Here is a 23114-nt window from a genome sequence, read left to right as displayed (position 1 = left end):
ATTCACAGACAACCAAACACACTTCTTCTCTATCATTTACCTTTTGCAACCCATGGGGTGTGCAGTGAAGCAGAACGTAAATCAACACAGACCCAGACACAAATACAGACACACACACACATGATCTTATTTTCCTTTGTGGGTGTCTGCATTATGTCTAGTCAGCGCTGTGTGATTTTCATCTTTACTAGGACATGTTGCATGTTGCGATGAGAAGCAGAGCGCTTCTCATTTCCTGTCCTTTCTCTCTGCACAAAAGAAAAACATTATTGGATTTCCTGTCTTGGCATGGTGGATGTCACACTCAGCTGTTGCGGCTCATCCAATCTCCTCTCGGAAGTGGCACGCATCATTCTGCTGCCCTTCCTCTCTGCGTGCAGGGAAGCGTTGCCATCATCTACGACCTGGTAGCTCTTTCGGGTGCTGTTAGTCGCTTAAAATTGCTCGGGTTTTTAATGCTGCTAATTGGAAAAAAGGGGAGATTGATTGCTTACATAGCTTTCTGACCAGCTGGGTTGGAAAGGGCAGCGAGAGATAGAGTGCCAGCGAGAACAGATTTCTTAAGGATGGTAGCAATTGATCAGAAGCAGGAGGAGAAAGTCTCTGATGAAGAAGGTTTTCCCCCCATGGGGCTGTTCTAGACGCTGAGGGTCTGTTCATTATCCTCAAGACCCACAGCGCCTTAGGAGTGCCTTCTTAAAGCTCAAGTGGCATCTAAGCAATGTAACATTCAGGATTATGGGAAATTGTAACATTTTCATCTTGGATTTTTACCTTTATATTAACCTCATGGGTGTAGGACTGGCAAGGTCAACAATAGGAGACTACATTGTGAGGCCTATTGCTGGCTGAACTTCTGTGGCGAGAAATGGATCTACGAATCTGGAATGAGATCTTGCCTTTTCAAATGATGAAACCATGGAGAGTATGGAGGTTTTGGGCAGGATTCATGACTATAAAAAAGTCATGATGGAGCTCAGTGATGTGTCTCAAGTTGCTGTAATCATTTCTTCAGTTGAGACCAATCAGGTACTTTTTGGCTGGACCGCAACAGCCCTATAAACGCGAATGTCTGTCACTCACTGACTGACTGACTGACTGACTGACTGAGTGATGATGATGACTGAAGTTACACCATTGGTCGGCCGTGGCACGTGGCACATCATAGGATCACAGAGCCAGAAATTTAAGTTTCGTTTTCTCCGCCATCTTGTTTCTCCGCTGAGATCAGGAACCCGTTTCTCCCACACAGTAAGCAGGCTGACCAATATCATGCATGTAAGCTGAAGCTAACTGAAGCTAAAGTGGAATCTATATAATTATATCATATCGCCGTTTATTTCGATGCATATGCGCAAGCTCAGTCCACCTGACAGCCCTCTGTTCTGTCGGCGGAGAGAGAGACACAGACAAGCATGGAGGTTTCGGCGCGCCGAGGGCTTACTGCCGACGCTTCCTGGAGTTTCCCGGGGTGACGGTTCCGGCCAGTGCCGATAGCTGGGCGCCGATTGGTTCCCGGTGATCCGGCCGAGATTTTGGCGGGGGGTCCCGACGCCAATGCGTCACTGGGTGTCCGGCGAACGGCGTTTTCGGCACCGATGGGTACCAGAGCGACTGGCGCTTGGTTCGGGAGGATCAATGCGGGCCGTGGGCGCAGTGGAGAGGACAGCGGCGGAGAGAGGAGACGGACACGGTCCAGCCATATACTAGGTTTTGACCTAGTTTTGTTATAACACTACTGTGCTTCAGTAAATTTTTTAGGTAGTTGTACTTTACTTGGATATTTCCACTCCAGGGGACTTCATTAAATTTCAGGAATTACCCTACTTTTTACTCTAGTTATCTGCCACTTTAAGATACAATTTATTTTGAAGGAAATGGTCTTGCATACAAACTGCGATATTCATGAAAATGAAGCCCTTCTGTTAAAGCCAGCTGCAAGATGAAGTCAGCTGCAAATAACAGCCAGCTGCATGATGAGCTGCAAGATGATCAGAGTCGGTATAAGTGGACCACCAGCCTCTTTATTAGAACCTTTAGAGGCTAATGCTTCAAGGCTTAAAATGTGAGATTGTCATATTTAATGTCTACTTTGTGCCCACTGGGCTGTGGACCTCCCTGCCTGAGGAACTGAGGCTGGTAAAATTGTCTTAAAACAGATTTTTTGTAGACATTGTAGGATTTTATATAATTTGTCTTTACCTATATTATTCTTGTTTTATTCTTTGGTGGCCTCGTTTTAATTCATTTTACTTTTACTTTAACTTTTGATATTTCAGCGCATTTAATAAATTAGTAAATACTTCAGTTTAAATTTTGAATACAGGAACTTCACCATGCTGGTAATATTTTGGAGATATTTCTGCTTTTACTAAAAGCAGATGGTTTACAGTCCAAGGTTAGATGTTGTCCTTTTTAGCATGTTTTCTTGGCAGAGTAGTGGAGGGATATATATGATAGGGAAGGTAGAAAGATGAATGAGTTCAATTATAAATCTTTCAGGAGCGGCACTTGGGCTATTTCTTTTTTCCAGCCCAGACATACCATCCTGAATTCGTAATTTCAAGCATCTTCAACAGCTGCCCTCTAAGTCTCTCTTCAGGAAAATGTTCCCTAGATACTACAGGCCTGGTTAATGTGTCCCTCTTGAATTTCACTTCAATCTTATACATCCACTGGGTGAATTAGACAAAGGCTGTATGAATCTCTGACAATTAGTGGCATAATATTGTGTAGATTAATAAATGATTGGCCATGTTCCAGGAGGAGGATCATAATAAATTAATCATATGATGATTTATATAATTATTTTCCCATTGTGAATATCATACAGCATAGAGTCAATCAGGATGAACCATGCTCTTAGTTTAATCACTTATTATATTGTTACATGAAATTGGAGAAGAAAGATTGGTAACTTGATTTTGCTTTTTGATCTGTAAAAACAGACTGAGCAGATCTGCAGCTTATTGGCTGTAACTAGGCAAACTAGCAGCTGAATGAACGAATGAATGAATGAATGAATTAATTAATTCATTTCTCAGAACACCACAGATTTCAGTTGGATATTGTTTGGCTTTTATCCATTTGAATTCCAATCCGGCTTATCAGTCTTAGCTCTTACTGATTCTCAGTATTAATCCAAATAGCAAATAGCAATAGCAAATACAATGCGATAAATAAATAGATAAATATAGAATAGATAATAGATAAATAATAGATGTATGTACAGCAGCACAGTACTGAAACAGGTAATTCCATTGGTTGTTGATCCCTATTGATTCTGATAAACTGTTATCAATTCCGCTTCCACCCCTTTCCTATTGATTCAGAACTGGAATTTGGTGTTAATACCCCAACAAGTGTGCAACACCTGCGTCCCTCCTTCTGTTGGACATAACTATGGCCTAAAGCAACTATCAGTCATTCGCCCAGCCAGAGAGGCAAGACAGAAAATCCTGCACTCACGTCTGTCTTTGCTTAAATACCCTTAAAGCAGACCAGCTGTCTTCTGTTGGCTGATAGTCAATTGGAGTGTGAAATATTCAGTCCAATATCTTTCCTTTTGCAATAGGCTTAGCTGGTTTCATTGCTGTAGTGCAATATTTACTTTGTTGGTAAGCCACTTATAGCGTACAGCTAGAATTTTGAGTGTCTTTAACTCAGTAAAGGACAACTTTGTTTTGTTGCCCCCATGGCTAACTAGCTAAAATTAACATAGGTCTAATTTAAAATTGTTTTGGTGAGTAGCTATACATTCATTCATTCATTCATTTATCTTATTGTTTAGATGTGTTCATATACCAGGTCCTTCAATCTAGCAGACATGTCTCTATAGCCTGGAAAAAAAGTTTTTCTTGTCTTGTCTTGTTTTCAGTATCTTTGGCCCTACCCATTTGACTGTCTTGCCAAAGATTTACCGTCTTTGTTTTTACTATGTTACAGTAATGAGAGATGTGTCTGGGAAAACCCACTCTTTGACTGAAATAATCTTTGTAACAAATCCAACGTTGTTCATGGACTCGCCACCATTTCATTAGGAAACCTGAAAGATTGAGCCTCCATCCCCCTCTTAGATTAAAAGTCAGAACATTTGACCCAGTCGTGCCCTGTGAGAAACGAAAATCTCATTAATTCCTGCACACACATGTGGAGCGCCGGAGCCATGTGTGTGTGACAGAGACAAGAGAGCCGCACCTGTATGTGTGTGTGTGTGTGTGTGTGTGTGTGTGTGTGTGACAGATTGAGGGAGTAAAAACTGTGAGCGCAATGGAGGTGCTCCAGTAATGGATGCTGTCACCCCATCGTTTCAACAGGCTGCAGGCCTCTGTGCAAATGCCTCTGGAAGTGGATAATGGAAAGAAGGAGAGATGAAATAAACGAGAAGGGATGAGATCAATCATGGGCAACCTTGTGTTGTCTTGCTCTGAAGTAAAGGTTTTTAGATGCTCACACATAGGTTGTCCCTGCACACAGAGAGCACAGAGAGCGCCGGCCTGCGAAGCGCCCGGCTTCCTCTTTGACTCTTCTCATCTCTTCATGCGTCCTTCTGTGTCTCCCTCTCTCCATCTCTCTTTTTCTTTGTTAGTTGCCGTAAGTTGCATAGATAGCTTCAAAAGAGCCAAGGTTTTGAGAGGATTTGCATACTTTAATGTTGCTGCCATGAGCAATTTAGTCTGAGTAAAATGTTGATGAATCACCAATGCAGTTTGCCGCTTTCGCTTGACGTTGTTTGAACCCTGTGAAACAGAATGCAAGCTATAGTTTATTTAGTTAGCTAAATTATAGGGAAGGGAAGGTCTTAACTGGTTGGTAAATTGCAGGGTGTTGTACTTGTTGAACAGAACTAATACTTGGTTAAACTAAATTTAACCTACATGTGGAAGCACTACATTTCCATGACTCATCAATATATCTAAAAAGTGATGTCTCATGTATTTTTTTTTTTTTTAAACTTACTGATAAAAAAAACATAATTTATAACATGGTTAGAATAGAAGATGCACGCAACGTGAGCTGATTTTGAGCGTTCCTGCAAGATTTATTCCTTTTACTTGTGAATGCATGGCAGAGCACAGTTTACTTAGAAAACATAAAACTCTTAACTTTTCGCTTAAGATGCATTTCCACTCACTTGGTCATCAAAACACAGGTTCTTAAGATGCCTGTTCACATCACTTAACGTAACCCAGTTAGACTACTTATGTTATAAACACATTCTCAGCATCCTCGTTCCAGCATCTTCAGAGGATACACATGTATTTACTTTAAACAAAAAACACATTTACATTTGTCAAGTTCTGAATTTTTTTCCCCAATGCATTTGTACGAAAACTAATAGTAAATACACTACAATACCACACAAAACATAATACTGTTTCGACATGGACTTCACAATGTTTCAACTACGACTATTTTAAATGCTTATTCACACAGTGTAATTTCTCTCAATTTGTTTCATTCTATTTAAATCAAGCACTTCATTCTTCCCATAGAGTCTAACTCATACACACAAAAGAAATCATGAACGTTCATTTTGTAAATGGTACTGTGACCCATTAAACATTATGAGCTGTGCATCACTCTACACACCAAATTGCGAGGCTAATCACAGCCAGTACGTTTGGCAGTACACTCCAATTACACTAATGGTGGTCAATAACAACAAGTACTAATATATAGTAAAATTTAGGTTACAACCATAATCCTGGTTCTGTGATAGTATGAGGTATTTCAATATGGAATATGCCCCTTCATGTGGTCCTCAGAAGCCTCTATAATATCACTATGCCAGCTTGCAGTGATTGGCTGGCAGATGTGACACCAATGTGAAAAGGAGCGACAGCCTCTCACTATAAAGTTGGCATAGTGTCAGTGGGTCAAAATAAACACACCTCTCCCTGGCTCACACAAGGAGGGAGGTCTGGTGGGATTCCTCACTCATAGAGGTCATATAGTCATAACCTAAGGTTCTCAAGTATTCCCTCAGTATCTAACTATGAGGATATAAATACCCTTATAAAGGCCTAAGATGTTGTCATGCTCCTAGTGTAATGAGCAGGGTGGAGGGCAGGCCTGCAGGGAGCTGAAAGCAATCACCTCCGCTATCCAATGGGAGAGGCACTGCTTAGTGATAGGCATGCCGATGTGAGGCTCAATAAATAGCTGGTCAGATTCCCTAAACCTTACAGGAGCTGCAAAGTGTGTGCACAGGACATAACATATGGAGGAACACATTGGACTTCTTGTACAAGAACCCCACCGTAGCTGTTTCCACTCACCATTTTCACACAAGAAGTCTGCTAGCAAGAGCACATTGGAGTACAGACTGCGATGTCTATTTATGTGATGTGATTTATGATTCTCCAAACATCAGTCTGATCAACACTTCTCAAACACAGTGACATAACACATGTTCAGTGTTTACAATCTAGCAAACAGAAGTTTAAAGAAAATTGGTGAGAATAGAAGCAATGTGAGCTGGTGTTGAGCTTTGCTGCAGGGATTCAGATTCTATCCCCTGCAGACGTCAAGTTAGTGTAGTGTAATGAAAATACTCTGTTAGTGATGAAATAAAAGAAAATGCTAATAAATAAATAAAAAATAGGGGTATCCGTTTTTCTCTAACTTTCCTTTGGGATTTATTCATGTAGTTAACTTTTCCAACACTACATAAGTATACACAAAAAGGAGACAATCAATTGTATCTCTTTTTGATCTCTTTTTTTAGACTTGTTTGCAAGTTACTTTAGGCTAATTAGCAGTGAGGAGTAAGCCAATTCCCATTACTACTGAATTAGTAAGTGAAATATAACACTTTTCACCATAATCCTGAATCTGGTATGAATACTTAAATAGTGTTTGATGTAAGCGGAGCTGCTCATGCCCAAATTATGTGTTTGTTTGAAATACTAGGAAAGATGCAAGGGACCCAGACTACAGGAAAAAAGGAGCTTCTTTCAAGATTTGACCCCAGCCCATCAGGGGTGCATGGTGGTCGTGACCATTAAGAGGGGGAGGAGTTTCCAGAGGCTCGTCAAAGTCACTGTCCCTAAAGACGGAGAGGGACCTGCCCAGGAAAACACTCTGAGATAAATTATTTTTGAGCTCTGGCTCACTTAGGCAGAAGGACACTTGAAACAAGGGCCTGAAAGTCATTTTATAATTAACCTTGTTTTTATCTTTCATTACTTTGTTGAGGCTATTAATGGCAAGCTTAGCAGGATAGAGGTTTGTGTTTTGTCAGTTTTGTCAGGCTTTGTGTTCTCTAATTATGTGATTTTTGGGAAATCCCCGGCCACATTCTTCAAGATGCATTGTTTGCAATTGTTTTTACATCAGGGTACTTAACAATGAATATTGTCAACAAATGAAAAGTGCTCCAAAACCCTTTTTATCCATGGCTTTGTGTAAGAAGGTCATAGAATCGATTTGTTTTGCTGCTTGGCTGATGTGTGTGCTGTGACTCTGCTTAAAGCAAAGTCCATTTGGGTTTCTTCACCTGCTCTGACAATGGAAAGGCCGCCTCTCTCTGCCGGGGGCGTTGGCACTCCTCTCTACATTGTGAATTTCTACAGCTGTCAACTGACAGGCAAAAAGAAAAAGAAACAAAACCTGAAGACACTTGATTTGTCTGTCCTTGAGTTCTGTGATTAATGACGCGACCCAGACTGTCGTTATCGTCCCTCCTGTCTAAGAAACTGATTTTCTTTTCTTTCTCTTTTTCTTTTCCTCAGGATCGTCACGAAAGCACAGTGCCTCTCACTGGTGCATACAGAATATTGCACAAGAATCGGTTGACAGCTCCGATGAGGAGTTTTTTGATGCAAGAGGTTAGTATCATATTTTTATTTCCTAACGCACAAATTCATCCTTTCCCATTTCCTGCTGTTCTCCCATTATATCCTTGTTCTGCATGTTATCCTGTGTAGCTCAATGTGTAGAGCATGGCGCTAACACTGCAATGGCATAAATTAACTGTACTCCTTTATGAGCATCCTGAAAAGAAACATATTCCCTTATCAGGTGTGCATACTTGTGTGCACTAGTGGACTCTCAGACTCAGAACATTTTGTTTCTTATTTCTTAAAGCTGTGAATGGGAAATCAAGGACAAATTTAATGAATGAATCACAAGTTCCAGGGGGAATTTTTCTGGCGATTGTGTTCAGGGGGGCCGTTTGATGTGCTTCTGTGATTGCTGTTTTGACTGAGTTGTGAGAAATCTGTCCCCAGAAGAAAGGGTCTGATTGTTCTGCTGCACACACACACACACACACAGTGGTGTTTGCAGTGGTGTAACAGTATGGCACATTTATGATTGCAGAACAGGCTAGGGAGAACCCAGTGGGTGCATAGAGAAATGTGTGTTACTGCCTTTTAACAGAAGGATCACACACAGCGGGACCATGGGGAGAATCTCTTGTGCAATTGTAGCCTCTCTGTGGGAACAAATGCTTCATGTATGAACTTTTATTATCCTCCTTCTAGATTGTTTTTTTTGCCAATTTCCCTGCCCAGTTTATAGCTGTTTCCTGTCACGTTAAACTGAGTCAAGATCTCACATTTGAGAACCTGTTAGACTGCTTGTCTTCCCTTTGTCCCAGAGGGAGTTCATCAGGCGATAACTGCAATACTTATCCCACCAATTATCCGCTCTGAGTGCTTATTCCCTGTGAGATTGATGATGGAGATTCTAGTTAATTATGCATTATAACATGCTCTTACTTTAAATACATTCAAGTCAACAGCCAATGGCGTGCTTTGAAATTCTGATGAAAATGCACAACATTCCATCATATAATATAAAACCGTGCTGAAAATGAGGCTAGCAGATTAGAGACCATCTGGAATGTGCTCTTGTTCCATTGTGTTCCACTTTTGAGTTTTGTCCTTGGAGGAAATTTGGAGTGGTGCAGTATAAAGTCCTTGGAATTTACGTCACATATTTGTATGAGGAATTTTGATTAATTGTTTGTTTATTTTGTCTCTCTCTCTCTCTCTCTTCTTTCATCTCTCTCTCTTGCCTCTCCCTCTCTCAATCCTCGCTCTCTCATCCTCCCTCCTTCCTTCCCCCTTCCCTTTTTTGTTTCCCCTTCACCCCCTTCTTGCAAATCCTGTTTGCCAATAGGCCTTGTTTACCACACACAGTCCTAGAGAACATGAAATATTTATCCTGATCGCAGCTGAGCCATGTATTGCTTGAAATGCATTCTGTGAGACTGGTGTCATTGCAGCTATCAGTAACCAAGCATCACTGGGGGGGAAAAGATAACATGTGGCATGTGTTGTGTGTAACAGATGTACCTCATCACCCTCACACTTTCTCCAACACAGGAGTCCACACTCTGCTATGAAATATCTTTACTGAGTGTGAGAGGGAAAGAGAGAGAGAGAGAGAGAGAGAGAGAGAGAAAGGGAGAGAGCGAGAGAAAGGGAGAGAGAGAGAGAGAGAGAGCGAGAGAGAGAGAGAGAGAGAGAGAGAGAAAGAGGTCCTTTATCTTTTTTTAATTACATACCATGGGGAGAAACTCCACAATTGGGAGTTGTGTTTCAAATGAAAGCACGGAAATAAACCACTTTCTAGTTTGTTGTGATTTTCTTTCCTATTGTATTTCATGTAATTATTTTTTTTCCTCAGCAACACTGCTGTTATTGTATCCGCGGGACGTGTTAAAGGTTTTGGACTAAGCCCCGCAATAAACAATGAATGAATTATTCAAATGTATGTTGCACTTTTTGTCACGCTGCAACCAGAATGAGTGTGATTTTATTGTGTTTTTGGAGTGAATTGGCAAGACTGTTAAGTGGAACCAGTAATTTCCCTGTTTCCACATCCATCTTTCATGAGGATTCATGTAATGAATGATGCCACGCAACAGGGGGCTCAAATTAAAGTCCAGATGCTCATGGTAAATGAATTGGTGAAGGTACCAGTCAGTTTCTGTCCTCAGCTTTTATGTCTAGCTGTTATTTCTATCTTATCTAATTGGCTTTTTCTTTGGAGACCCACCCATCACATCTAATTTTGCCATCTTTTATTGATGCACAATATTGGAAGGATTTTGTGGCAGCCCAGTGTTTTTGAAGTATTATGCTATGAAAAAGCTTGGATGATCCTTTCAAGTCAGATGAAAGCACACCTATCTCAATCAACAAAACATGAAGCCTCTTGAGACGACATGCTATAGAAAGATAAAACACAACATTAAAGTATGTTTCGTTTTCTGAAAATATCAAGACAGAGAGAGGAGGAGATGCATTTTCCTTTTGTTATTGCTAAGTAACTCCAGTGAACTAGAGGGGAAAGTAGGTCCATGTCCTGCAGAGGAGGCAGCAGAGCAAAGCATACCCAGCATAAACATTATGCTCGGTATGAAGGATGCTCTTCCTTAAAAGGAAACCAGAACAAGGTCATAAAAGGTTGTTGAAATTATGGCCCAACTGCAAGACAGTGGCTCTCAATCTTAGCTGCATGTGATCACTCAGGTACTTCTTATTGCCACAGGGCAGAGAGGATATATGTTTGTTTTTCAGTTTCATATAGGAAAGCAGAGAGGGAAACAAAAAGAATTAGATTGAAGAGCGAAGAGTGAAAGAATGATTGAGGGGGAGTTTACCATGTTATACTCCTCAAACCATCACAGCAGGCTTTGGGGAGTTTTATTTATGTGTGATGATTAATGCCTTCACCCACACTGTATAACCCTGGGCCCAGTAAAACCATGAAAATGTATGAAAACTGTCAGGGTTTTGCTTAGTGCTCCGCTAAAGAGATGAACCCTGCCTTGAAGTGGCTATATTCTGAGGCTGTTTATGTTAGTTGTTGAGACTCTTTTTAAAAAAAAAAAATCATTCTTCGATATCTCTGTCTTCCCCCTCGGCCAATGGAGGCACACGGCCGGCTACCTCCTCTATTTTTATCGAAGAACAATGCTCTGTGTTTCCCAGATGAAAATGGCAGTAAAAAATGTATATTTGCATGGGGCAGTCAAGATGATAGTTGCCAAAATTATTAATGAGGGTCAGAAGAAATTCTCTGTTTGTTTTATTTGTCTTTGAAAACATCAGGAAGGAGTTGTCACTCAGTGTCAGTCAATGCTCCAGTAAAACACTCCAGAGGAATTCACAAATATTCAATAATGGAAATCTTACAAGAGACGTGGTTGGGAGACAACGGATGGATTTTGCATCCATCAACATCCATGTGTGTTGTTTTTCGTGAGAGCCGAGGCAGAGACTAAGGGTCAGTGTTTGTTAGAGTGATGGTACTGTGTGTCAGACTGTGTTTGTGTGATGTGGTGTGGAGGCATCACAGCTGTTGGCTGGATGGCTGGATGCTGTCGCCTCCACTGGATCATCTCCTCTGACATCCCCCACAGCCGCCTCTAGCAAAACTACACACACACACACGCACACATGCACCTGAACGAACCCACGCACACACACACACACACACACACACACACACAAAGAGCGAAAGAGAGAGACACGCACACGCTCACCATCACTTTGTCACCTTGTCACAGGCCCTTGAGCTGGCCTGCAGTGATGATGAAAACAAAAGTGTAACAAAGATTGTTGAGTCTGAGGCCGACACGCAGACATGGAGACATACAGACAGAGTGAAGTGAGGTTAGCGAGTGGCTGGATGACCCGTCCACCGCCAGAGTCACCTCCACTGCCTAATATAAAGTGTTTGTTGGTGAGGCTCCAGTCCATCTCCTATCCACCCCCAAGAGCTCTCGCATGCGGCTGCTCAAATGAGAGAAAGGAGATGGGAGGACATGTCAAGTTCACATTTAATGAAGAAAAACAAAATCCAAGGCACTCTTCACTGAAAAAAGGTTAAAAAGCCTTTGAGCTCCCTGAGGAAGGCCAGTGTCAAAATGTGTTGGAGCACTGCAAGTTTTTCACCTGTTCTGTGAGCAAGCCAATGAATAAAGGCTTTTTAACCTTATAATATGAAGAGTGCTTTGGATTTTTTTCTTCTTCTTTGATGCAGTTACCCTACACCAAAGATCACCTTCAAGTGAAGATTGGCTTTATGCACCCAAATGCAGCACGCTCTACTCTGTTTCTTTTTTGGTTCACATTTAATAACTCTGCTGAGCCAATAGCACCATCTTGTCCTTGCCAGTTGGCTCCAAACCTGCTCTGAAGATTTAAAATATTGATTGAAGAAGATGCAACATTGTGCTTCATCCAGAAAAATCTGGCTTAGTTTTGAGCTGATTACAACAATGTCAGTTTTGTTATTCATGAGATATGAACGCAATATTGAGATTTCCGTTGGCTTGCTTGTTTTCAGTTGGTATTTTTAAGACAGCAAAGCTTTATTAAATAAATTGGCTAGCAAATTGATCCCTGATAATGGCATACATTTTGATCAGAGATTATTTGTCAAGTCAGGTTCACAGAATGCAAGGAGAGTTATCTTGTAAGCCAGAAATATATATATATCACGCTGTGTCATCTCATATATCTGTAGATGTGTTATGGATTTTCCAGCACAGTGTTTTGGCTCTGGCACAGCTCCTCCTGCCACTGGTGAGCACTAAGGGCCCGGGGTGTTTATGCTGAATTGCTTACACTTCCTCTCTTTACTGCATCTGAAAGACTCAACGAAAGCTGAGTGGCTCTTCACTCAGCCTGCTGCTTTATAGAGATGTCTTACATGTAATAGTAGAGATGAGAAACCACCTGCCTTTTCCACCCTGCATACCGCCGGTAAACCTCCCCCCCCCCCCAATTTCACCTCTAGCTTAGAGCCCCAAACACCACTCAACCTTCAATCCTTTTAGCTTTTACAGCCTTTCATGCAAACGTGTCAAACTATATCAGTTTGCTCACCAGGGTAAAAAAATCTCATTTTTTATTATGAATGACTGTGCCTTCTGGCTGCTCAAGCGTGTGCCAACTCAATTGTCACATTGTTTATTGATGTGAGCTGTTGACAAATTTGCTGTATGTTAATCAAGATTTGTTATCTGATGACATGAATTTAAATAATGAGCAGAACTGACACACTGTGCCTAAAAGGAAGAAGTTCATGGTTTCGGCTGCTCACACAATTCAACGCTGTATTAAATTGCTCCGGCAGGTAAACCGTGTTTGGAGGCGACTAACACATCAATTTATTATAGGGCTATACCTTATTATCACAATGCTGCATTCCACTCTGCACTCTTTGCACAGGTGTGACTATGCTTTGCCAGATGAAGTACAAAGTCTCTTTTGTGCTAGTTATCAGGTCTTACCAGTTCAGTAATGACATCAGTATTTTAGATCATCTAAACCAGACCAGGATGTATCCATAAGATTTCATGCATTTTAACTGAGAGGAGAGAGGATTCTTAGACTGTATTTTGATTTTGCTTCCTTATTCTCATTTTTTTTTCTTTTTGGTTTGTTTTAATTGTGAACAGTTAATACTTTGCAGGCTGCAGCGTATTTCTCTCAGAGACAAAAGAAACATAGTCAAAGGGGATGGTGCTGCAGGTAGTAGATAGTGAAGGTTACTATACACTCTATCCTCCCACTCACTCTCTCTCTCTCTCTCTCTCTCTCTCTCTCTCTCTCTCTCTCTCTCTCACACACACACACACATGCGCACACGCACACACACACACACACGCATGCACACACACTTCATTCCCCTTTTTTTGTCTGTCTGTGTTGTTTGTGCAGGAATGTGTTTGTCAAGGTCTATAAAATAATTCACTCCAACCCCTTGCCACGCTTTAATCTTATCTCGGTATGACATGTATGGCTTTGAGAAAGGATAGAAATATGATTTTTTTGTTGTAGTCCTCATGGATTCATTCATCAACCATGAAAGCCATTCAGATTTTCTTTTCTTATTTCCTTCCAACACACCCAACAAAGTTAGAAGGAGGTTGTGTTTTCACCCTTGTCTGCTTGTCTGTTTTTAGCTCAAGCTCTCAAAAAGTTAGGAACAAATTTGGCTGAAAGTTGGTGGACAGACAGATCGCCCTTGGCCCAAGGATCAGTCAATTAGATTTTGGTGGTGATCTGGATCTGGGATTTCTGCCAATAGATGATTATCATTTCTTAGCCACAATTATTATGCTGCGTTCAAGTGCTGGTGGCAACGTCGGACAGCCGGGACTTCCAAGTCGCCTGCTAAACAGCAGACTTGTGCAATCTCATGCAATTTTGTCGTAAAATCAAACCTGAAGACAAACAATAAACAAACATAAACCATTACAGAGGCTGCAGCTTTTTCAATTTGGAGAACTGTTCAGTGTTGACAGAGGTTTGCACTCTGCCGAGTGCCTTCTAGTTTGTATCTGTGTTCCTGTGTTTACTCCTCAGTGTGTACATCTACAGATACTGCCTTGACCTGCCTTACTACTCAGGTAGCAGAGAAATGACTCCCGGCTAGAACCCATGCTGTGCAGCACCTCTTTTGTGTAATCTGCTGCACAGAATTGAACGGACACACTTCACATTGCACAGACAAATCGTATAAGCTGATGTTTAGGAACAAAAGATAAGATAAGATGAAACTTTGGGGAAATTAGGTCGTTGCAGCAACAAAAGTAACAGGAGTCAAAAGACGAAGGGAAAAGACGAATACAGCAAAAGCAATCTAAAAAATGCAATATAAAAAAAATAGGCAATAAAACGGTAAAATATAACAATACAATAAAGAAATAAAATACATTGTAAGCAATGTACATGATGTGCAAATATGCATTTTATTCACATTAACAAGTCTGCAGAAGGTCATATACTGTATGTACATAAACTATGTCCTTATCAAATACAGTGTTGGCCTATATTACAGAATGTGCCTTACCAGCTGCCCCAAGTAACAAAACTCCAGGACAGAGGTACGATATGTACAGAAAAATGTGTGCAAAATGCATGCGCATTATCATCTGTTTACACTATTACTATATTATTAGAACATCAAACAGGAAAAGTGCAGATATATGCAGAAAAGTGCCAACATATAATCATTTTTTAACTTTTCCCCTCACTTTTAGCCATCTGATTACCTATTTATGCCTGTGAGCTACATTCGTGTTTCTTCCATGCCATCCATCTTCGGTAGCCTACTTAACCTGACAGACTCATCCTCTTCTCGCCTTTTTACAGGATAATCCCCTAAGCAATCTCGTTTTTATATTGTGTCAAAAAAATGTATTGCAAGATGAGATCAAGAAATCGAGAAATGCTGATAAATTGGAGTAGAAAGGTCACCTGTGGTCATTTCCTCATAGTTTAACAATTACGCCGTCTATTCCTCTCTCTTCCTCACTTACACTTACTCACTCTGCACTGACAGGTTGAAGGATGTTTCTAAATCTCTTTCCTCTCCTTCGGGGCTGACTGCTGCAGGGAAATCTCACCCTTCTATTTCGCTCTACTCCTGTTGATCAAATTTGATTTTGCTGCCGTTCTCTCAGATCTTCCTGAAGTTGGAGACGTGGCGGCTTTAGTGAGTTGGCTTTATGCTCTAGATTGTGTGTGTATTTTATTTGTTTGTACTGCTGCATCTGATTTCCATGGAATGATAATTTTTCTACACTGTGTCCTCTGCTTTCTCCTGCTCAAACACATTTCACTTCTTCTCAGAGGAGCTGTGCTCTTCTGTCGTGACTGTAAGCAGCTCCGGTCAGCCCTCCTCCCTATCTTTTCAGGGTTTGGTGTAAGCCTGCTTTGCATTCTGCCCCTGTCTAAACTGGCCTTCTTACATCCTGCACAGCTTTGTTCAGATTCAATCTCTCTCTCTCTCTCTGTCTACTCTCCCCTCTCTTTCTCTCCTCACTTGTGTCTGTGTATGTGTGAATCTGCAAGTGTGTATGTTATGTCTCTGTATCAGTACTTTTGACCAGAGGGAAGAGAGGGGTGTAAAGGGGGGGAAGGGAGTCAGAGCAGATAGTGAAAGATGAACAGTGACCGGTAGACCTGGTACGCCGCTGTGTGAATCAAATGGACGGAGCGTGCAGAACCACGTCAGAGTCTGTCAGAGCTGATAGTGTGAGAGGAGACTGTCAGGTGGAGGTTGTCATTCTGCGTGAGCCAGTGAGCCAGCCTGTCTCAGCCTGTCTTGGATGACGCTGTTGCAGCATCAAAAGTAGACAACCATTTTGGTCACGCTCAACCCCAGCGCACCATGCTTGTCTTGTCGGTTGGCTCCATGGAGCTCGGGATTCATCTTGACAATCTGCGGCGGTTTTAACGTTCCTTTGCTTTGATCAGTTGGTGGAAATTCCACAACGATGAGCTGCCGTATTTTTGATGTGCAGATTCTTCTTTGTTGCTCTCATCTTGTCTTACCCCTCTGTGTGTGTGTGTGTGTGTGTGTGTGTGTGTGTGTGTGTGTGTGCATGTGCGTGTGTATATGTATGTGTGTCCCAGCAGATGTTATGGAGGGGAAGAGCGCCATTCTGCTGGGCATGAGTCAGTGGAACTCAAATGACCTGGTGGAGCAGATTGAAACCCTGGGACACATGGAGGACCAATCACATGGTGCGTTTTCTACACACACACTCACGCACACACACACACACGCACACACACACACACACTATACTCCACAGCCTCGAGCCCAAGAACAGGTGGAGTTGCCACCGCAATACTAATGAGGGATTCATGCAGCATGGATAGATAGATATATAGATAGATAGATAGATAGATGGATAGATAGATAGATAGATAGATAGATAGATAGATAGATAGATAGATAGATAGATAGATAGACAGACAGACAGACAGTGCCACATTATGCCAGTGGTTTTCACAGAATGAATATAATAGTAGATAGACTGTAGCTAGAACTTCATACAGTATGTGTTCCTATTTAAGGCTAATTTCAAACGAAGCATGACCATTTGAACAAGGCTACAGATTGGCTGAGTACAGATATGTGTGGATCCTTAGCTTCCTTTATTGATTTCTTGGCGCTTTGTTCTTATCTGATCCATTCCTGTAAGGGAAACAAGGCAATGAGTCATGAAGAAGAAGAAGTGAATATGGATGCATTCTCTTTGTTCCTCGGTGAACTAGTTAGCTTTGATTTTGGAGATTTCCCCTCTTTCCTTTGTTTATGTTTAATTTTACGTCTACTCTGCCTCATTGCTCTGATTTGAAGGCCCTGAGGATTAAGGCGGCAACTCAGCCTCTGCCCCAGATTGAAAGACTTTTTCTTGATCCTTGCCTCGAGAATAAGCTTCTCACATAATCCAATGAATCCAGGAACTTCTCCATCCTTCTCCTCTTTTGTTTATTGTCGGTGGCATTATTTGCCACATTGAAACTTAATAGATAGATATATGTCTGTAGAAATGTAATAGATAGATATATGGCTGTAGAAGTGTTATTTACGTTTAAGTAGGAGAAGTATCAAAATCAAAGTATAAAAAGTTTTCAAATCCTTAACCTAATCTTTAAATCAAATGAATCTCCTGATGCATTCTTCATGTGAGTTATTTGATTAGATTCATTTAGCAAAATCCACACTGACTGAATCACAAATCCCTCTGAGATTTATCAGCACAATGGATTATATCTTTCAGCTACAGTAAGCCAGAAAGTTCAGTTTGTACCTTTGAAGATCATAAAATTGGTACAGAATTGCTGCTTGTGTGAACTTGGTGATTTATGCAGATCAGTGGTTTTGATAGAGTAATAGAAATCCCACAGCAGGGGGTTTCATTTAAGAGAATGTGCTATCAAATTGTCAGTAGTAAATTGCCACTATTTTCATTTTTTACAACCTTCTTTTTTGTCACACTTCTTTTTAGTTAAGTGGCACTATTACTTGTCAACATACCACATAGGCTATATAAAGATATGGTAAAGGTGCTATATACTATATTATTTTTGGTTGTTTTAATAGGACTTTGTTGACACTGTTTTTGACATTCTTCTCATTCCTCTTCTTCTTATTCTTACTGTTGTTGTTGTTGTCATCATTATTATTTAATAAGAAGCACAACCCATTTTATTCTCACTCGGTTGTTTTGCTAAGTGTTATCATCTCAGTTTTTCTTGTTTAACTCACTAACCAAGGGCAAATCCTGCTTCACTCTTACTGCTAACAAAAACCGGGTGGCTTAAGCAGGACTGAAGCAACAATAAAGAAACAATCAGAGTCGATTTGACCATAGGCCAGGTCAGCTCAGCTTCACTGCACTGTACTGTGCAGATAGCATGTAGGTTACCAGGCAAATGTGAGCCACTTGTTTTTGGCTTTGTTTACTGATGAATGGACTGGCTCTTGTAAAGGTCATCTCTGCAGTTTGACAAATTGAAGTGGATGCCTTTAATCACTGAGGTTCTGGGGAAGCGTAGTGGTTACCGGTCCCCTCCTGCGGAGATGAAAGGAGATGCTCACTCAGGGATACGTTGCATTAAGCGGCAGTGTGAGATGCACTTGGTGTCACTATAGTGGTCTGAAGCTGGAGAGTTACTGGCCTCAGACATCTTAGCGCAGTGCCAAAAGATACTGCAGTCGAGTGGTTGCTTCTTTCCCGCTGTCTAAATAAAGTATGAAAATATTAGAGGTGAGTGCTGCCGCTAGCCAATCTCCTTTTTGAAATAGAAGTGACAGCACAGATTAGATCTGCCTACTGTAATGTAGTCAGTGTGAAAGTGTATCTCATGCAGCAGGTGTTCTCTATTTCAAACACACCACACGACTGAAACAGCAAAGCATGTGTGCAAACACACTGGAATAATAACACATAATATTGTGTTTCACAAAATCCATTATGCGGCCATGTATTCAGCTGTGTGATATCATGTTGCACTGGAGGCAGCAGAAACCCTCCGAGACAGAATAAGGCCTCCCGGACTGCTGCGTCGCTCCAGAGAAGTAGTTGGTATTTATCTAATTGTTTTGAAGATAATTGTTTTTTATGAGTTGTGTGTGTGTGTGTGCATGTGTGTGTGAGTGTGTGTTAGTGGGTGTGTGCGTGTGTTTGCAAGCATATGTGCGTGTGTGTAGATGTATGTGTATGTACACAGGTACTTGTTAAGGTATAGCATTGCTCTATAGCATTGCCGTCTCTCTCTCTCTCTCTCTCTCTCTCTCTGTCTCTCCCTCCCTCTCTCTCTCTCTCTCCCTCTCTCTCTCTCTCCCTCTCCCTCTCTCACTATTCTTAAGGTGCACTAACAACAAAGTCAAACTTGCCTGAAGTAGAAACACAGTTAAACACGGCGCTGTATGCAAATGTGTGTACACTTGCTGCGGCTTTGTATTGTTGGTTTATTTACACCCCACACCAGCGGTGGCACATGAAGATTAAAAAGGTAATTGTAACTTAGGGAAACTGGAAATAGCAGCGACAAAGACTCAGAGAACAACAACAACAACCCGGCTGCGGAGCGACAAAGGCGGCTGAGGAAATATGAGGAGTTAGAAACTGTTTGATCGGTCATAAAGATGCAGATTTCCTCTAACAAACTCAGCAAGCCGAGCCTCCAAACGCTTCATTTCGAAAGAGTTGACCACGAATTGTTAGCATGGAGATGTAAACAAAGGGAATTAACCAGAATAGGAAATGGAGACGATGAGACACAAACAATCATGTGATATTTTACACCAATTGCAGACAGTTTCGCATTGAGAGCAAACCTGCACACACTGCAGAGTCTGAAGCCATTGCGGCACTTCGTTAGCTGGCAAATGTGTCTTTTTGTCTATATGAACCTGCCGAAATGTGTTTCCACAGCAAGTATACCGTGGCCTTTAATGGGTCATCTCTGGAAACTGTTAAGCCTATCTCTAAGAACCACACTAGCTACAACTGCCATTTGCACTCACCTCATTACTCTTGAATTACTGTCAATGGCTTATCATGCTGACGAGCCAGCAGTGAAGGCAGGAACAAGAATGGCTTGTTGGATTGTGTTCACTGGAGCAGATTGTGGTGTTGTGCTGGTAGGAGTAGTGGTTTCCCTGGGCAAGCTATCTGCAGTTTAGATCTATGATCATCAGGAAACCTCAAAGGCTCCGCTTGACCACTCTTAGTCAGAGCCTGTGTAGTGTTATCAGGTACGGCAATAGAAGAGAGAGATCCACTACCCTTTGATCTCCATCTGTTTGTGTTTTCCTCAGAACCCTCTATGGGTTTACAGCCTCTCTCTCGCTTTGCTCTCCATTATTCCTTCATTCCCTCTTTTGCTCTCCCCAGCGTCTCTAACCATCCATCTCCACCTGCTCTCACCTCTCCTGCACTCCTTTCCTCATCTCATCACCTCGACATGGTCTCATTCTTTCCCTCTCTGTTCCCACATTCATAACACCGCGAGCCTCCGGCGACCATAAACACTTCACCTCCCAATAGAAGAGACCAACAGCGATGGAAACCTCTGCGGCAGAGAGGCATGCCTGGAGCACCACTCCCCCTTATTTTCCACTGTAGTCCGCTAGTTCCTCTACCACATTCTGCCCGGTGACGTCCTATCAGTCCTGTGATCTAACACCAGCCACCGGTCCAATGTCTTTAGGGCTCTCCATCTGTTCACTATGCAAACAGTCTTATCAGTATATTTATGCTGTGCTCTTTTCATCGCAATCTTTTTTCCACTTCATTCACTGACTGATTCTGCGTAATATCGTTGGACCTGAAAATAGCCGCGTTACATAACTGATCTTTCTGAAAATTATGGAGTCCATGATAAACAAAAACTAGTGACTCCGTCTTGGCTGCCGTCTTGGTGCGTGCTGCCAAGCTCGGATACCATTAGCTAAAATGACTGTGTCGATGCAGGAGACAGTTTGGTTAAGATGACTAAGTGATAAGCTATGCCACACGACTGAAAACAGGCCAATTTGCAGCAGCATAATATGCGATGAAAATATAATGCCACACAAAGTGACCCAGAGAGAGATGTATTGAAGGGTTGTTTGCCATTTTGTCTGTAGCTCCCCAGTTCTCTCTGCCGCTTGCTCCCTGTAGAGCTATTCAGAGATGCATGCAGAGAGAGAGTGAGAAAACATAAATTTGAGTCTCATCTGTATTCTACCCACCACCTCCCCCTGGTCAAGTCATTTTTAACACACACTGCTCGTAGGCACAATCTCCCCTCACACTTTAATTCCCATTAAATTGCATTTTTTCTTCATTTTTTCCACTACTATTTCCCTCTTTAAAACAAAATTGCCCAAAGCTTGAAAGCAGCAGAGACAAAAGCAGCTTCTCTCTGGAATAATAAAGGACGGCAAACAAAAAGAGGGAGAGGGGAGATAATGATAACTGACTGACTGTAAGGACTCAGCCCTTGATGTCGGGGTATCAACGTGCCTCATACATCTCTAATTTTACAGCCCTTTAGCTGAAATGGTGCCTCTGCTGATAGAGCTCCTCTCTCCTCTGTGTGTGTATGTGTGGGTGTGTCTGCATGTCTATCTGGCGGTCTGTGATCTGTGTCTTCGTATTGATGTGTATGTGTATGTTTATGTACGTGTGTGCGTGTTTGTGTACACGTGTGTGCACATGGTTGTCTGACAGGATGTGAAGTAGGAAATGTGTTGTGATCGCACATTGAGAACAGATAATCACACCCAAACAACACTGTCGCTGGGGGGGGGGGGGGGGGGGGGGAGGAGGAGGGGGAGGAAGAGGAGGAGGAGGAGGAGGAGGGGGGAGGAGGAGGAGGGGGGGGGACGATATGAAATGAAAAGAAACAAACCCCATGCCTTTCAACTCCAGATAGATTTCTGCTGATGGTTAACACCTTGTTTGACCTGTTATAAATGTTGACGAAGTGTTGTTGGTGCTTATGTGCCACAGATGTGGCATGTAACTACTGAGGTGAGTCAGTGCAACACTTGCAGGCCCAGAATGAATGTATCCAGCCCCCATGAACCGCAGTCTTTAGCACTTTTTGAATTTGCATGCCGATTCATAGGGGTCTGGCTGCAAGCAGTTATTTCAGACTGATACTGTCCAACATACCTGATTGGATGGTTGATGTAGGCGGGACAAACCTAGTTATGACAAGCGTTACAGAGCGCGACAACAACTACCACAATGGCAGCGCCGGCAAAGGAATTGGATGATAGCAAGATAGATTTAGCGATTTCGTCAGTCCTTTTATTAATTAAAACAGGAACAATCTGCATTTTTAAAAGCTTGGAAGTGAATGTCGCCATGATTGTTGTCGCTCAGAGGCGTTTCCAGATGTGTGCTTATGTGCTTTGCTACTGTGATTGGTCAAAGATTTTGACAACTAACACCTACCAATCGGTTGGGGCGAGAAATTACGTCAGTGAATCAGTCGTGGATAGGCTTGCGTCCAGACACATATGAATCGCCATGCAAATTCAAAAAATGCTAAAGACTGTGATTCATGGGGGCTGGAAACCAGGCAAGGGTTTAGGTTCCTGCACAGTAAACACAGCAGCCACAACATATAGGCAGCGAGCAGCTGGAATGGTTAGGGACAGACGGTGTATGTGTGTGTCTGTATGTATGTGTGTCGTTGTCTGAGTCAGTTCATGTCCTGCATCTCTGTGTGTGTGTGTGTGTGTGTGTGTGCAGGCGGTCGGAGGGTTTTGCATGCTGTGGGGCTGGTGGAGTCTCCTGGGGTCTTTTCACAGCGGGGCTACACAGCAGACCATGATGCCAGTACCAGCGAACAGATGGCTGAGCATGTTAGCATGCCTCCTCCGTGCCAGGGGTCAGAGGGGGCTGCTCACCCAGTCAGAGGAAAACATTCCTGTAAATGAGCGACCTAACCTGCTGCTACTTAACAGCACAGGTTTGAAGTCACCATGAAATGAAAAATGACTTTTTCACCTTTTTAGCTAATTTTCAAGCTAATGTCAGTAAATACACCTGTACTTAACAATACATGCCAAAAAATGTACAACAAAATTATTTTTCCCGTATTTTTCTATCAAAACCCCATTACTTTTCCTTCCTGGAAAACTGCATTTTTAGTCATCGCTTTATGGCCTAAAAATGGCCTAAAATTCCAACCAATAATACCATCACAATAACCCCTCTGCCTCTCCTGTCATATAACACTGCCCCTCTCTCCCTAATGGATACTGCTGTCCCATTGGTGAACAGTCCCTTCCCACATTATGACCCACCCAAACATCCTGCTTCAACCAGAAATATGTCAGAT

The 23114-nt window shown here is 42.0% G+C and overlaps 1 protein-coding gene across 1 annotated transcript in view; it reads left to right on the top strand.

The window, feature by feature from the left end:
• pitpnm3 (PITPNM family member 3) overlaps positions 1 to 23114 on the top strand; it is a 64575-nt gene that overhangs the window by 6965 nt on the left and 34496 nt on the right. The window contains exons 2-3 of the mRNA XM_071914653.2: positions 7737 to 7832; positions 16392 to 16502. Of these exons, the coding sequence (XP_071770754.1) occupies positions 7737 to 7832; positions 16392 to 16502 (207 nt within the window). The remainder of the gene's footprint in view (positions 1 to 7736; positions 7833 to 16391; positions 16503 to 23114) is intronic.

The sequence above is a fragment of the Centroberyx gerrardi genome, chromosome 6 (genome assembly GCF_048128805.1).
Source record: "Centroberyx gerrardi isolate f3 chromosome 6, fCenGer3.hap1.cur.20231027, whole genome shotgun sequence".
Taxonomy (NCBI): domain Eukaryota; kingdom Metazoa; phylum Chordata; class Actinopteri; order Beryciformes; family Berycidae; genus Centroberyx; species Centroberyx gerrardi.
Note: the sequence above shows the minus strand (reverse complement) of the source record. Positions and strands in the feature narration are given on the sequence as shown.